At 40.9% G+C, this 14,955-nt stretch overlaps 1 protein-coding gene across 1 annotated transcript in view; it reads left to right on the forward strand.

Annotated features, from left to right (window-relative positions):
* The window catches only part of SLC9A2 (solute carrier family 9 member A2), a gene marked incomplete at its 5' end in the record, with an annotated part of 33,569 nt that extends 20,369 nt beyond the window's left edge, over positions 1 to 13,200 (forward strand). Inside the window, 7 exons of the mRNA XM_080613803.1 lie at positions 4,227 to 4,316; positions 5,601 to 5,671; positions 7,108 to 7,269; positions 7,876 to 7,972; positions 8,867 to 8,998; positions 10,505 to 10,595; positions 12,717 to 13,200. Of these exons, the coding sequence (XP_080469929.1) occupies positions 4,227 to 4,316; positions 5,601 to 5,671; positions 7,108 to 7,269; positions 7,876 to 7,972; positions 8,867 to 8,998; positions 10,505 to 10,595; positions 12,717 to 13,087 (1,014 nt within the window). The 3' untranslated portion in view covers positions 13,088 to 13,200. The remainder of the gene's footprint in view (positions 1 to 4,226; positions 4,317 to 5,600; positions 5,672 to 7,107; positions 7,270 to 7,875; positions 7,973 to 8,866; positions 8,999 to 10,504; positions 10,596 to 12,716) is intronic.
* Positions 13,201 to 14,955: the final 1,755 nt, after the last annotated feature.

Genomic DNA, 14,955 nt, shown 5'->3' on the forward strand with positions numbered 1-14,955 from the left:
AGGTGTCTATTACAGGCCACCAGATCAGGGTGAGGAAGTTGACGAGGCCTTCTACAGGCAGCTGAGAGCGGCCTCACAGTCACAGGCCGTGGTCGTCGTGGGGGATTTTAACTTCCCTAATGTTTGCTGGAAGGACTATTCAGCCTGCCATCCACAGTCCAGGAGGTTCCTCCAGTGCATTGATGATAACTTTCTGATGCAAATGGTGGAGGAACCGACTAGGAGAGGAGCACTGCTGGATCTCATCCTCACTAACAAGGAGGGTCTAGTTGAAGCAGTAAAGGTTGAGGGCTGCCTCGGTTGTAGTGACCATGAAATGGTGGAGTTTAGGATCTCGTGCGGCATGAACAGAATAGCAAGCAGAATCGCAACCCTGGACTTCAGCAGGGCAAACTTTGGCCTTTTCAAACAATTGCTGGGGGAAATCCCATGGGCAAGGCTGTTCGAAGGTAAAGGGGCCCAAGATAGTTGGCTAGCATTCAAGGACTGCTTCTACCAAGCTCAAGATCAAAGCATCCCGACACGTAGGAAGTCAAGGAAGGGAGCCAGGAGACCTGCATGGTTAGACAAGGAACTGCTGGGTAAGCTCAAATGGAAGAGGAGAGTTTACAGATCATGGAAGGAGGGGCTGGCCACTTGGGAAGAATATAAGGCTGTTGTCAGAGGATGTAGGGAGGCAACTAGGAAAGCTAAGGCCTCCTTAGAATTAAACCTGGCGAGAGGGGTCAAGGACAACAGAAAGAGTTTTTTCAAATATATGGCAGATAAAACCAACACCAGAGGCAATGTAGGCCCACTGTTGAATGGGGTGGGTGCCCTGGTGACAGAAGATACAGAGAAGGCAGAGTTGCTGAATGCCTTCTTTGTCCCTGTCTACTCTGCTGGAGGCTGTCCTGAGGAGCCCCGTACCCCTGAGGACCCAGAGGAAGTCAGGAAAATGGAGAAGTTTGCCTTAGTTGATGAGGACTGGGTTAGGGAGCAGTTAAGCAATCTGGACATCCATAAATCCATGGGTCCCGATGGGATGCACCCCTGGGTACTGAGGGAGCTGGCTGAAGTCATTGCTGGACCACTCTCCATCATCTTTGCCAAGTCTTGGGAAACGGGAGAGGTGCCTGAGGACTGGAGGAAAGCAAATGTCACTCCAGTCTTCAAAAAGGGCAAGAAGGAGGACCCGGTAACTATAGACCGGTCAGCCTCACCTCCATCCCTGGAAAACTGATGGAACACCTTATCCTTGGTGCCATCTCAAGGCATATCAAGGATAAGAGGGTCATTAGAGGCAGTCAACATGGCTTCACCAAGGGGGAGTCGTGCTTGACCAACCTCATAGCCTTTTATGAAGACATAACAAGGTGGTTGGATTATGGCAGAGCAGTGGATGTGGTCTACCTTGACTTCAGTAAAGCATTTGACACAGTCTCCCACAGCATCCTCATAGCTAAATTGAGGAAGTGTGGTCTGGATGGTCGGGTGGTGAGGTGGACTGCGAACTGGCTGAAGGACAGAAGCCAGAGAGTTGTGGTCAATGGAGCGGAGTCTAGTTGGAGGCCTGTATCTAGTGGGGTGCCTCAGGGGTCAGTGCTGGGGCCAGTATTATTTAATATATTCATCAATGATTTAGATGAGGGAATTGAGTGTACTCTCAGCAAGTTTGCTGATGACACTAAGCTGGGAGGAGTGGCTGACACGCCAGAAGGCTGTGCTGCCATCCAGCGGGACCTGGACTGGCTGGAGAGTTGGGCTGTGAAAAATGGGATGAAATATAACAAGGGGAAGTGTAGAGTGTTACATCTGGGTAGGAACAACCCCAGGTTCCAGTACAGGTTGGGGAATAACCTATTAGAGAGCAGTGAAGGGAAAAGGGACCTGGGGGTCCTGATGGATAGGAGGATGACCATGAGCCAGCAATGTGCCCTTGTGGCCAGGAAGGCCAATGGCATCCTGGGGTGTATTAGAAGGGGGGTGGTCAGTAGGTCAAGAGAGGTTCTCCTTCCTCTCTACTCTGCCCTGGTGAGACCACATCTGGAATATTGTGTCCAGTTCTGGGCCCCTCAGTTCAAGAAGGACAGGGACCTGCTGGAGACAGTCCAGCGCAGGGCGACAAAGATGATTAAGGGAGTGGAGCATCTCCCTTATGAGGAAAGGCTGAGGGAGCTGGGTCTCTTTAGTTTGCAAAAGAGGAGACTGAGGGGTGACCTCATTAATGTTTATAAATATATAAAGAGTGAGTGTCACGAGGATGGAGCCAGGCTCTTCTCGGTGACAACCAATGGTAAGACAAGGGGTAATGGGCACAAACTGGAACACAAGAGGTTCCACTTAAACTTGAGAAGAAACTTCTTCTCAGTGAGGGTGATAGAACACTGGAACAGGCTGCCCAGGGAGGTTGTGGAGTCTCCTTCTCTGGAGACATTCAAAACCCGCCTGGACGCCTTCCTGTGTAACCTCATCTAGGTGTTCCTGCTCCGGCAGGGGGATTGGACTAGATGATCTTTTGAGGTCCCTTCCAATTCCTAATGTTCTGTGATTCTGTGATTCTGTGAATGAGGAAGGGGCTGACAGTTTCTTCTTTAAAGGGAAAGAGCAAGCACATGGTTCTTTGGGTCAGAAAGACCTCTGGGGATCTCTACTCCAACCCTGTGCCCAAAACAAAGCCACCTTCAAAGCTAAGTCATGTGCTTGGGGCCATGTCAAGTTGAGTTCTGAATATCTCTGTGGTTGGAGATTCCCCAGCCTCTCTGGGCATTTGCTCTAAAGTTCAACCTGGGTTCCTGGGGAAGGTTTAGTTTAATATTCTCATTACTGACCATAGCACATGAAGACAGGAATTTTTTATTGCTCACGCTTCTTGAGTACAGGCTTTGGAAGGTGCTCTTAGGGTGCCAGTGAGATGGGGTATTATGTAGAAAGAAGAGAATAACTGAAAGATAATACAGTAGAAACAGAACAGCAGTAATAAGTGCAAACATCTTGCTAGGACTCTCTTACTAGGGATTTCCCTTATGAAATGAGAACCTTTAATTTGGAAAAAGGGAAAAAAACACTAATCGATAATGGGGTAGAGTTAAAGCCACCAATACCATGGGAGCAGAAGAAAGGCATATCTGATCTTAAGACATATTGAGACAGGTATTTCTGTCAGAGAATAGTGTCATGTTCTAGAGTGATTGTGGGACTGGTAGGCCTGTCATGTGAAAGGAGACCAGAATGCCTTGGCCTTAGTAAAATGAAGAAGAGGCAATATAATTAATGTTTATATGAGGGAGTGAACACCCGAGGAGGAACACTGTTTAAACTAGAAAGACAAATGCTGGCACAAGAACAAAGTGGTACAAAGTGACCATGATGCAATTAAGAAACAGCTTTCTAATTACCAGAACAATGAAGTTCAGGATGCGTGTTCTAGTATGAGCAATGGGGCAGAGAAACCTAACTACTTTAAAGATAAAGCTGGATTCAGTTACGAGAAGAAATATGTGACCTGGTTGTCTGGGACAGTAGGGACTGATCTTAACACCATGATGGATTCATTCCCCTCCCTTGTGCCAGTGCACTTATACAAATAAACAAATTATGTCAATTCTTCCACAAATAAGTATTAAAAACCATTATATAATTCTGGGATAGCCAAAACATTCTGTTCTTTCTCTGAGAATAGTCAAACAAAGACAAAAGCATTAGCGTCATGATCTTGAATAGAAATTTTAGTGCTACTGTTGACACATCTTTGAGTACCTGTTTTAGAAGTAATCACTAAAACAGGAATTTCTGTGCTTGTTTTGGAATGATGTGGGATCCATTTATTAATTCAGAAAAAAGTGAGGGTTTTTCTAATACATGACAACTGAAAAATACCTCCAACAAACCAAGTTTAAAAATACTGTGGAGGGGGCAAGTGACATATTCTGCATGGGGTTTGCCAAGTTGCCCTTCTTGGACTTCTTAGCTCTAGGGAGCCTCTTCCTTCCTTCTGTTGCATTAATGGAGTCTGTGTTATGACAAGGACTTCCTAGCTAAATGCATACCTGCTGCTGATGAGAGTAAATTCATTGTTATAATTACTGTGTCAGGCTGGATTTTGGGGTTAGGAAGGTGAAAGAGTATCCAGAGCTAAACAGCTATCTGCAGCCATTTTTAGTGCTCTGGCAGAGATGGAAAAGACTGCCAGGCTTATTTATTTATTTATGTTTATGGAAAAATGTATTTTTTTTTTCTCTTTACAGGGAATAACAATTCGCCCACTGGTGGAGTTTCTTGATGTTAAAAGGTCAAACAAAAAGCAGCCTGCTGTCAGTGAAGAAATTTATAACAGGGTACGTTGCAGCTTTAGTGTCATAGATGAAACTCTCATACAGATGAAATTCCAGGTGTCTTTCAGTAAGACAAGGATTCAATATACAGTATTCCAGAGAAGCACATGCTCTTTTAGGTTTGCTAGCTGTTATAAGTTCAACAACTGTAAAGCTTATATTTAACTTTTGACAATTACCAAAATTAGCATTATTGCGTATCACTGGTTTTGAACCTTCACTTTCTTAATTGTTCACTTCTTCAAGTAAATTAAATTTCTGTAGTTTGTTTCACATTATGAGATACATGTTGGTTTAGAAATTTGTTACACTAAGAAACATTTGGCAAGGCAATTACACTGCATTTGGGTCAGTTTAACTAAACAAATGCAGACTTAAACTTACTTAACTCTCCCATCATCAGCCTCTTTATGGATTTGTATTTGGTATGTGTACATCTCCAATTACTGAGGTTTATTAGCTTGTATATTCTTGAATGTATGTCTCGTTGCAGTGTAACTATGGCAGGTGGCTTGGAATTCCAAAAATGAGGAATAATAAGGGCTGCATTCAGCAAAGAAGTCAATCTAGGCATCTAAAAGTCTGTCCTTTTAGAGTTTATACTTTGGACTTGTGTACCAGGAGTTCCCCTGGAGTTTAAGAGATCCTACTATAGTACTTGGAGTAAGAGCAAACGAGCTGCCTCTGGGGATCAAGTAAGATCTTAGCTGAACTGATTCACTCTTTTGTAATTCATAATAGGCTGAGGAACAATGTGTTTCTAATATTAGGTGATGAAGATGCTTCGAGGTGAGGCTAAAACCATGGTTCCCTAAAATAGGAGCTCAGGACCTGAATGCTGGATATCTCAGCCCTATTCTGTGCATCCCAATGGGCCAGTTCTGATATGGGGAGCTGCTGCCCACTCAAGCTGTCTCCTCCACAAAGTTATACCTGGTTCACTGTCAGGCCTGGGGAAGTCCCTGGGGAGGTCCCAGGCATAGCCTTGAGGGGTTAGGGAACTTAAAAGAAGTAAAAATACGGGAAAAACCTTCAGATTCAGGCAGAAGCTCAGCAAGGTTGACATTGAGGATATTAGCAGCTGACTTCTGTCCTTCTGGGGCTGTGTGCTAAAGGAAGCTCCAGGGGCAAAATTAGAGTTTGATTTGACTGCATTTAGTTAAACTGGAGCATTGTCCTGAATTCTGACCAAGTGCTTGTTTTGTAGCAAGTTAGAAACTAATAATGTCTAAGGGCAAACCAGGTGATGTTTATAAGTTTACGTAATGAACCAATGTTTCCCTTTAGTTCTTTGACCATGTGAAGACTGGAATTGAAGATGTGTGTGGACACTGGGGTCACAACTTTTGGAGAGATAAGTAAGAATGTCATTTAAACCTCTGTTACACAAGAAAGGCTGAACTGGCTCAGCAGCAGCAAACGAAGGCTGTTGGGCATCATATTTCATTTTCAGCATTTTATTCTTGAAAGTGGATAGTTGTTTTTAGAATGTGTGGGTTACAAAGGGAAAGCAGCAAAACAATGTCTTTTACTAAACCACAAGCAAGTAGAACAAAGTCTCTGGCTGGGAAGAAATGCAGCCCTCTGATCCCAGGGTGAAGTATGGTACCTCCTGAGGGTGTGTGTCCTTTCCCTTTTTCTGACAGTTTCAGAGCATTTCCTGTATTTCTGTGGAGCCTTTCATCCCATCCAGCTTTCCTCCTACAAATTGTATGTCTTTGCAGTGTTAAATGAGGGGTTAGTGTCCTGTTTGATGGGAAACATGCAAGAGCTTTGGGACTTTCTCTACACAGATAAAGCAGTAGCTGGCATGAGGTACATGAGATATTCTAATGGCAGGCAGCTCCACACTTCTTGATGGTATTATTTAAGACTCAGTGTCAGTTAAGAAGATTACTACTGGCAATACCTGAATTGTTGATGTTTCATTTTAGTTGCTGAATCATCATCATCGGTTTGGATCTAACTCCCTTTTCTCAGGAGCACACTCTTTTAACACCCAAATCCTTTAGACCCAAAGCGTGGGCATTACTCACCCACCTTCTAGTCACTGCTCCAACAAGAATTAAGTGATTTATACAAAGAGAAACAGCACCGTCAGGAAGGATGGTGAAGAACCCTCTCCAAATGGCTTGAGGGCAGCACAGTGAGGACACTCCTGACAGGTGCATGACATGGGTGCAACTTTTCTTTACTCAGCCTTATTCTTCTTCAGTCTGTGTGAGATCTTTAATGAACAGATTATCGAGCAAAGGATTGTCCCACCTCTTCATGACCTTCAAAACCCAAATTCAAGAATAATGTCAGAATGGCCAGAGGGCAGAATACTTTCTGACAAACAAAATCACCCTGGCTGTAATGAATGTTTTTTCTCTAAGCATCCAAGAGAGTTGCAGTTGCTTTGGAGAAAGGGAGAACTTCCAGAGCAAGCTAAATTTCAAAGAAAAAGCAGCGATGCAAATTTAGACCTTCTGTTTGTTATTACAGTAAATATTTAATGTTCTCTTTGTCTCCAAGAAAATGGAGAATTAAAATAATATTATCTAATAACACAGAATACCTGAAAGTTAACTAGGGAGACTGTCCATTAATGTATTAACCAAAACACAGGTTAAGACTATCTGAAGCAAAGATGAATTTGATCCTTTTTTATATTACTTAGCCATAGGTTGTTAATATGAACAGACACATTCCCAGGTAAGAAAAGCCTTCACAATGGCATTAGCTACAGTATATTGGCTTTCCTTAATATGCACATAAAAATTAAGTGGTTGGGTTGGTTTGCCTCATACAGGTTTAAAAAGTTTGACAATAAATACCTGCGAAGACTTCTAATCCGGGAGAACCAGCCCAAATCCAGCATTGTTTCTTTATACAAGAAACTGGAAATCAAACATGCCATTGAGATGGCAGAGAGTGGAATGATAAGTAAGGTCCCATCTTCAGTGTCTCTCAGGTAAGTAAGCAATGCCAGCATGGCCAAGCATTTCAGCTGGGTCGCGTAATGTATTTCACAGCCCAGTCTGTAGGCAGAATAATCACTTTAACTTGGGACACTTGTGTCCAAATGTCACCTGAAGATTAAGGAGATATGAAACAAGAGCATTTTGCCTGCAGCTCACACGTGGAATGCTTGGTGAGCTGTGCTTGTCTGGAGTGTATAATTTTACAAGGGCAGCTGCTCACGGGAACATTGATTTACTGTGTAGAGCAGAACTGGATTTGAACCAGTGCCTGCCCATCTGCTGCAAATAGCTACAAGGGAAGCCTGAGGGGCATTTTGAAAAGTACCTTATCAAATTTACAATTGAATATAATTTTTACCAAATCTTGGAGGCTGAGTTTTGAGCCTTACCACTGACTCAAATGAGATCAAGATTTCATTCCTATACACGTTACGTTTTCATCTGTTCCTCAGTTGCTTTGAAATGCTGTTTCCAACTCTAACAAAGGAAATAGTTCAAATGTAGTTTTCAATCATAAAAATAATATTCTTCCTCTCTCTGTCTGTCCCCCTCTCCTCTATTTTCCTTTTTTTTTTTTTTTTTTTATCCTGCCACAGTGAATATCATGAAGGAAAGATAAAGCCACTTTCTCCCACTGAAATGGAAAATATGCGGGAAATACTAACAAAGAATCTCTACCAAATACGACATAGAGTAAGGATGAAGTTTTGCATACTTAAATAACCCACTATTCTTTGTATATACTGATTACCTTCCTAACATATCTTTGGGCTAGTACATCTTCTGTACCGTATCACAGTAATTAACGCTGTTACTTACTTTATTGCCTATGAATCCATATCCTTTCATATGTACAGAAACATATTCATACTCCTTTATGTAAATAGCTTACTTGATATTATACTGTTGATACACCTTAATGTTTTTGTCATATTTCCTGCAATCTACTTACATTATTTAAAGAGAATCATAGGTGCAAATTCAACCCAACACTGTCTACTTATATCAGTATTTTGGTCACTTCGTGATTTGAGATTAGATTTTCCATTTGCCTCCAGTGGTGAAGTTGTTTGTATTAAGAGCAGAGGTGATGAGCTGGAAAAACAGTGAAATAAAAGCAAAAGGACATTTCACGTTTATCCTCCTGGGGCTAAAGTTTGAATGCCTGAGCCCTTGGAAAACATTCAAAAGTGGAGCGAGCTTCAGCTTGCTGGAGGTAAAAATGACTTCCCCCTAGGTGACTCATCGCTTTCAAAAGTGCATCCGCTACTGACATACTGAATGAGCTAGTGCAGTATGGGGGTGAACACTCTATTAAGACAGCTTTTTCATATTTCTCTTTCATTATGAAGATCATCAGGTAAAAAAAAAAGCAACAAACAAAAGAAGGTGCTTGTGAAGGGGATGACTAAAAAAATGCTGGCGTAATTGCTGTTCTTGCTCTTAATCATCTGCAATATGATTTTATTCACAAGGATTTATGATGCTTATTAAAACATTAAAGCAAAAAGCCTGTTTTGCAGTTTTGCAATTCAATGCATTTGACATTGTGCTTTTCAGAGTGTGACCACTGCTTTTATTTTTCAGACAATGTCATATAACCGACACAGCCTGGCTGCAGATGCAAATGAAAAGCAGGCCAAAGAAATTCTGATCCGTAGGCGGCACAGCCTCAGGGAGAGCCTGAGGAAAACGAACAGCCTGTCAAGAGAAAGACCGGTACTTGCATTTTGGTTATTTCACAGAAAGCAGTTCTTTGTAGCTAAATATCATGCAGAAAAAAAAGTCTTCTGAAATGCAGAAAAAATAAATCCTGGATTTGGAAGACAACTGCACGTATAATGTCACACTTACACTTTAAGTTGCACACATGGACTCTGTTGACCCTTTCAGCAAAGCTTCAGTCTCGTAGAATGGGATATGGGAGTGGGATCTGCTGACATAATTTTAGCTCAGAGTTGCTGAACAGGCTCTGTACACAGTGTACTTCTAAGGTATGGTCAGTATTCTCTATCAGTATTTTCCCATTTTGCGTATCAGGGAAATTAACCACCCTATGAATATGTATTTTCCTGTTACAGAAATACTTAGTGACTGTTGTCCACATTGATACAGTTGCCCTTCAGCAGCTGAGGCTGGAATGATGTATCCAATAGGCACTATATCTCATTTGTGACCATTATCAGGGATACTATGGTGTTAATTGTGACAATAAATCTATTCCTGATTTATTTTTTTCCTCTCAACCACAGTTACATATTTCGTCTTTGTCATACGAATAAATTATTTACTAGGTGGAATAATGAAGAGACTCAGCAGGATTGAGATTTTTTTGGGGCAGGGAGAGAAACAGGGTATCCATCATCTTTTTAAAATGCACAGGCTGTAATTTTAAAAGTAATTATCCTTGTGTAAATCCACCACGGAGGGAAGCAGAGCAGTCTTGAGCAGCACAACAATATCCAAAGTGGAAAAATCTCTCATGGAAAATAGTTTTCCTTTCAGGTTCCCATTGAATGCGCAACAGTGAATGGTACAAGCAGAGGAGAGCTGGTAGACTGTAAAGGTTTTTAAAAATCCTTGTAAGAAAGAATGCCCTTGAGAAACTTTTGGCTTTAAAAAAAAAATGCAATCTGTCCTGGAAAGTACCTCTCATGTTCCAGGAAGTATGAGGTGTGCTCTGCTCCCACAGACTTTAGAGCTTAGTTTGGGGAAACCAACGATTTTATATCCTGAACTGGTAAATGATCATGCTGGTACCCAGCTTCCCCATCAACACCAGTGTGATTAGTCAACTGTATAAAGTCATTTATATGTATAAAGTGCTTGCAGGATCAGAATACAAATTAGTGCCTGAGCTTCAGTCTCAACCTGCTTTTTGCAGCTGACTAATAAAAAGTTTCAGACTGGAACTGCATGAAGTGATGCCATGTTTGCAGTGTTTGCTTACTTAGGAAAATCGGTACATGTAAGGTTGAGCTTAGAGAGCATACATTTATTAACTTTGATCTCAGAGGGTATATCAGTAGGCTTTCCTTTGATTAAGATGCTTGAGATTATTCAGTCTTTACCTTAGTTAGCACAGATGTCAACCAGCAATCAGTGTTAACTTGAGTGTGTAGTAAAAGATCACATATTAGCTAATCTCCAACTATTTAGCTACATAAACCTGCTTGAGCCTTAGTCATGCAATAGCTTAACATTTCTTATATTATTTCCACACAGGCTGCTGCAAATACAAAAAGATTCCTTTCACTTCCTAAAAACACTAAACTCCCAGAGAAACTACGAGTGAGAAATAAAACATCTTCCAGAGGTAATGAAAAATTTTCTGCTGTCTCTTTTGCCTATGTAGAAGACAAGTGTTTCCAGGGATGACTTAGAGAAATCAGCATATTAATTTTTCAAATAAATACTAAATATTTTATGTGTAAATGTTTTCATTCTAGTGTTAATACCTTCATAGCGTATTTCTAGGGTTGGATGTTCAGCAGGGGTCTTAGAACATTAAAAGCGATTGGCTCTAAACCAGGTATTTGAGTGTAGAGAAATGCCCAGCAAGCCGAGTTTTGTGAGGCTTTTCCAGTTTAAATGCTGTAGTGGTGTAGTCCTCTTAGCACATCTCCTCATATGAGCAGGCAGCAGCCTGACACGCTTCAGCACCAGAAACAGTGCCATGGCTCATTCTCCTTGTCTTTATTCCATAATGTCCAGATCTTGCTTCTGGATTATAGGCTTATTTGGTTTCTTTTCTCAGAGGGGCAGGATAAAGGACAGTGCTCTGAGAACCAAACCAGAGAGGAGAATGAGGACATGAGATCTGGTTTGTAGTTCTCATGAAGAACTTCTCAAAATGCTGTGGTTTACTACCAAAATGTTATATTATTTTTTCTGCCTAAACTCACAAATGTTTTATATTGGAGTTCTTAAATTCTAATAACAACAACAAAAAAGAAAACTATGGCAACCATGTGATGTGAAAACTTTGCACAGTTCTATATATTACTTTTGATTATTACTGGTCGCATTGCCATGCACTCCTCAGGAGTGCTTCCTTTCATAACAAGCAACCATCAAGATCTCTTGCTGGGAAGATTAAATCTCTGCACAGTCACTAAAATTTCCTGATCCCCACCCTAATATTTTCCACTTTTCCAAATTAATTGAGCAATAACCATGCTTTTGTCTGTTTATAATTACGTTTTTGCTCTCTTCAATGAAGGATGCCTTTTATTCTGTAGTTATGTCTGCAGAGGTCACCTACTGTCACCTAGAATTAAAGAGGAAATGAGCCTCCAGATTATTCAATTGTCAAAAAATACATTATTTGATATATGTAGGGGGGAAAAAGCCTGCAAACACAGTCTGACAAAGAACCTCCTTGAATATATAATTAACTGGGTGAATGGACAATTATGTGGTGATATATTTTTTTGACCTCTTCCTCACCTTTCTAAAAGAAATAAAATGTAGGCTACCAATGGAAGATGTTCTTGTGACAGTTGCACGGTACACAAGTCTTTGCTTTGCTATATTTAAAACATCACATCTGACTTAAGTCTAAGAATAGATCTGAGGCAGTCATAAATGATTGTTAAAATGAATATCAAATGACTGAAGTGTGCAAGTTTTGATGAAGATGTTTGTCAATTTAAAATAAGTCTGCTGTGGAAAACATGTACATTTGTGCATCCAGAAAGCTGTCAGCTTGGTTTACTCAATAGTGGTCATTTTAGAGCATTCCCTGAATGTTTATGCCAGCTTAATGATTATGCCAGCTTTCCCTTGACCGTTTTCTACCCTGCTGTGAGGGGGTGAAGGAGTCTGCAGCACTTTCAGTTTGTGAGCTTTTCCCTGTGGATTTTCTTTGATATAGTACATTCAGGTGTATTAAGGATGGGGTGTTTCCTCCCATCTGTACACTGACCTTGGGAGATCCTTTGCTCAGTGGAGTATAGACACTCCTTTTCCAAAGTCAGCTTTCTAGATCCCCTGTACATGTTGTGCTCTGGAAAAGCCTCAGATTAGATTTCACAAGATATGAGGGTGAGAAGTCTTAATTTTGTATCCTGCTTGGACATAAGCAGGGACTAGAACCCAAGTAACTCAGAGAGAGACATGTCCAGGTTTTCCATGTCCAGAGCCAGAACCGGGGAAATGTCAACTCAAACAGGGGAGCACTTGGTGATTAAGGAGCAGCTGATTAAGGGCTTTCTAAAGAGCACACTTTTGAGGGGAGGGATATTTGTAAGTCAAATCTATCTTCTGTCCTGGCAGAGTTAACTGTCTATTACCAGTCCAATCAGAAAGCACTGAATTTAGGAAACATAGAGAATCTTTCTTCTATGGCTGCTAGTGCTCAGTATACTGTTTTTCAGATATTCCTGAAACAGTAGTATTCTGCACCTAAAACTTTAATTTTGTTTTCAATTAACAGTGGGTGACAGCAGTGACTCTGAGATGGATGCTGCTACCACAGTGCTCAATCTAAGACCCAGAGCAGGGAAAATCTTGAGAGACCAGAGACTGAAACAGCAGAGGCCACTGCCTGAGTTTAGGGTGGAGTGGAAGAATGAAGTTGACGGGAGCCAGGATGGACGAGGAGAGCAGCAGGAGCCAAGTGCCTTGCCTCAGCCATCCATTGGGTTCAGGCAGCCACTGCTGACAAGACCAAGATTTGGCACTTTGAGCAGGGAAGATTTGACTGCAGACCATGGGTCAGCAAGACCTGTGCCACCACCACGGTTAGTTAGGCAGGCATCACAAGGGGAGAGGCAGAGAACCAAGCCTGAGAACCAGCCGTACTGAACATGGCAAAAAGAAAACTATTGGTAATAAACCACGGATGTGTCAAATTAGGATTCTATCTGATCAGACTATGGGAGCCATTAAAAAATAAAAAAAAGCCTCAATGTGCATCTAACCACTTCCATTGGATAAAGTCAATGCCATCAACTAAGTGAAAGGAGTACTGGAGCAACTGCAAAGCTGAAGATATAAAAACAATCTCTTTTATAAATAACTTATGGCAATGCTTTAATTACTTTATTTCCACTATTAAGACAGGATGGAAATGTGCCTTATCACATCATCTCTTGTGGAACCAAGTCATGCTGTTCAATACCCAGTTATCCACTGAAAATCATTGTTGAAATTCTGGTGATGAATGGATTCTTAAAAAAAATTTTGTATCATTTCAGATTTTATTTATAATCAAATAATACTTGTTTTAACCAGAGCTTTATTATGAGTAACACTGAAAATTGCACAATGCACCTATCGTATAGACTTTGTAAGAAGAATAAATATATTCCTGAAGTGCGGTTTGTTTGAAGAGCTGTGATGCAGCAAAAGGGGAAGAAGAGAAGGAATAAGCTGTACGAGCAGGATTGCAAATATAGTTTATAGAAAAGAGTTGTAACAGAGACAAGACCTGAATAGCTTGAATTTTTACTTTGTGAGTTTTTGGCAATATGTTACCTTTGAAAGGTACTGAGGATCACCAAAGGAAATCTGACTTTCAGTAATGTCAACAAGAGCTGAGAGCACCTAGCAGGGCACCAGAAGCCCTAAAAAGAGAAAACTTCAAGTGGATAAATGATGTACTTATTAAAAACAGCTTTTTGCACCTTAGTTTCTTGGTTGCAGTGCAAGCCCAGCAGTAGAATAGTTGCAGAGCGCTGCATGTAGACAAAGTGAGCAGTCTGGGTCAGGGACCACTGAGGCTCAAGAAAGCTCTTCAACTCACGCTTGTGACACTGGTCAACTTGTTTTACTTTTTTTTTTTCCCATCTGTAAAAGGGGAAAGATAATCTTTTCTTTGTCTGAGCTATACACTCCAAGGAACAAAAGTGTCCCATCTGATTTGTTTGTACAGAAAAGTAGCACAGTGGGGCCCTGGAATCAGCTGAAGTCACTGGGCACCTTAGTAACACCCATAAGAAACATGGACTTCTTCATCCTAGTGTAAATGACTGCCATTTGAGTGCATACGGGAAGGGAGGGTGCATTAAAATAAGTGATACTTAACTGTAGCTCTCAGGAATTTGCACTTTCTGTCCCACTTAATCTGTCTTAAGTTTTGAGCTTGCTTTAGCACAGATACACATTTCAGCACAACGCAGAAATCATTTTCATTCTATTTGTTACAAGATTGATAACTTTCATTGAAGAATGTACACTGTGAAATTATAACTTTTCTTTTTCATTAGCACATTTCTAAATCTGTGGGCAATACGATTCTTTTTTTATTTAAGCTTGTTTTGAAATAACTATTAAAAATCAGAATTTCCTTTTAAAATCACAGGGTAGATTTCTTTCAAAGGTTTGTGGACAGGGTTGATGACTTAGTTTTATAATGTGGGTTTAAGACTTTCCTTTTTCTAACAGCTTTTCCAGAATATTTATTTCATGTATGTATTTGAAATGTCAAACCTTCCTAAACTCTTTTATTGGCACAGGTCTTTTAGTCTTTTTCCTCCATTCCAGCTATGGAAGTTTCTGCTGTGTGTCAAATGCAAAGTCTAAGCTGCAGAGGGATGGCTGTGTGAACCCTCGAAATCTCAGTCAAATATTCATTCTTTTCAACAAACGATTTTTGTAGAAGGCAATATTCATCTCCTGTTTGGAAATAAAACTGGGTTCAAACAAAGCCAACAAGCCTTAAAAACAAATTT

Source organism: Psittacula echo, assembly GCF_963264785.1.
Source record: "Psittacula echo genome assembly, chromosome: 3".
In the NCBI taxonomy this organism is placed as follows: Eukaryota; Metazoa; Chordata; class Aves; order Psittaciformes; family Psittacidae; genus Psittacula; species Psittacula echo.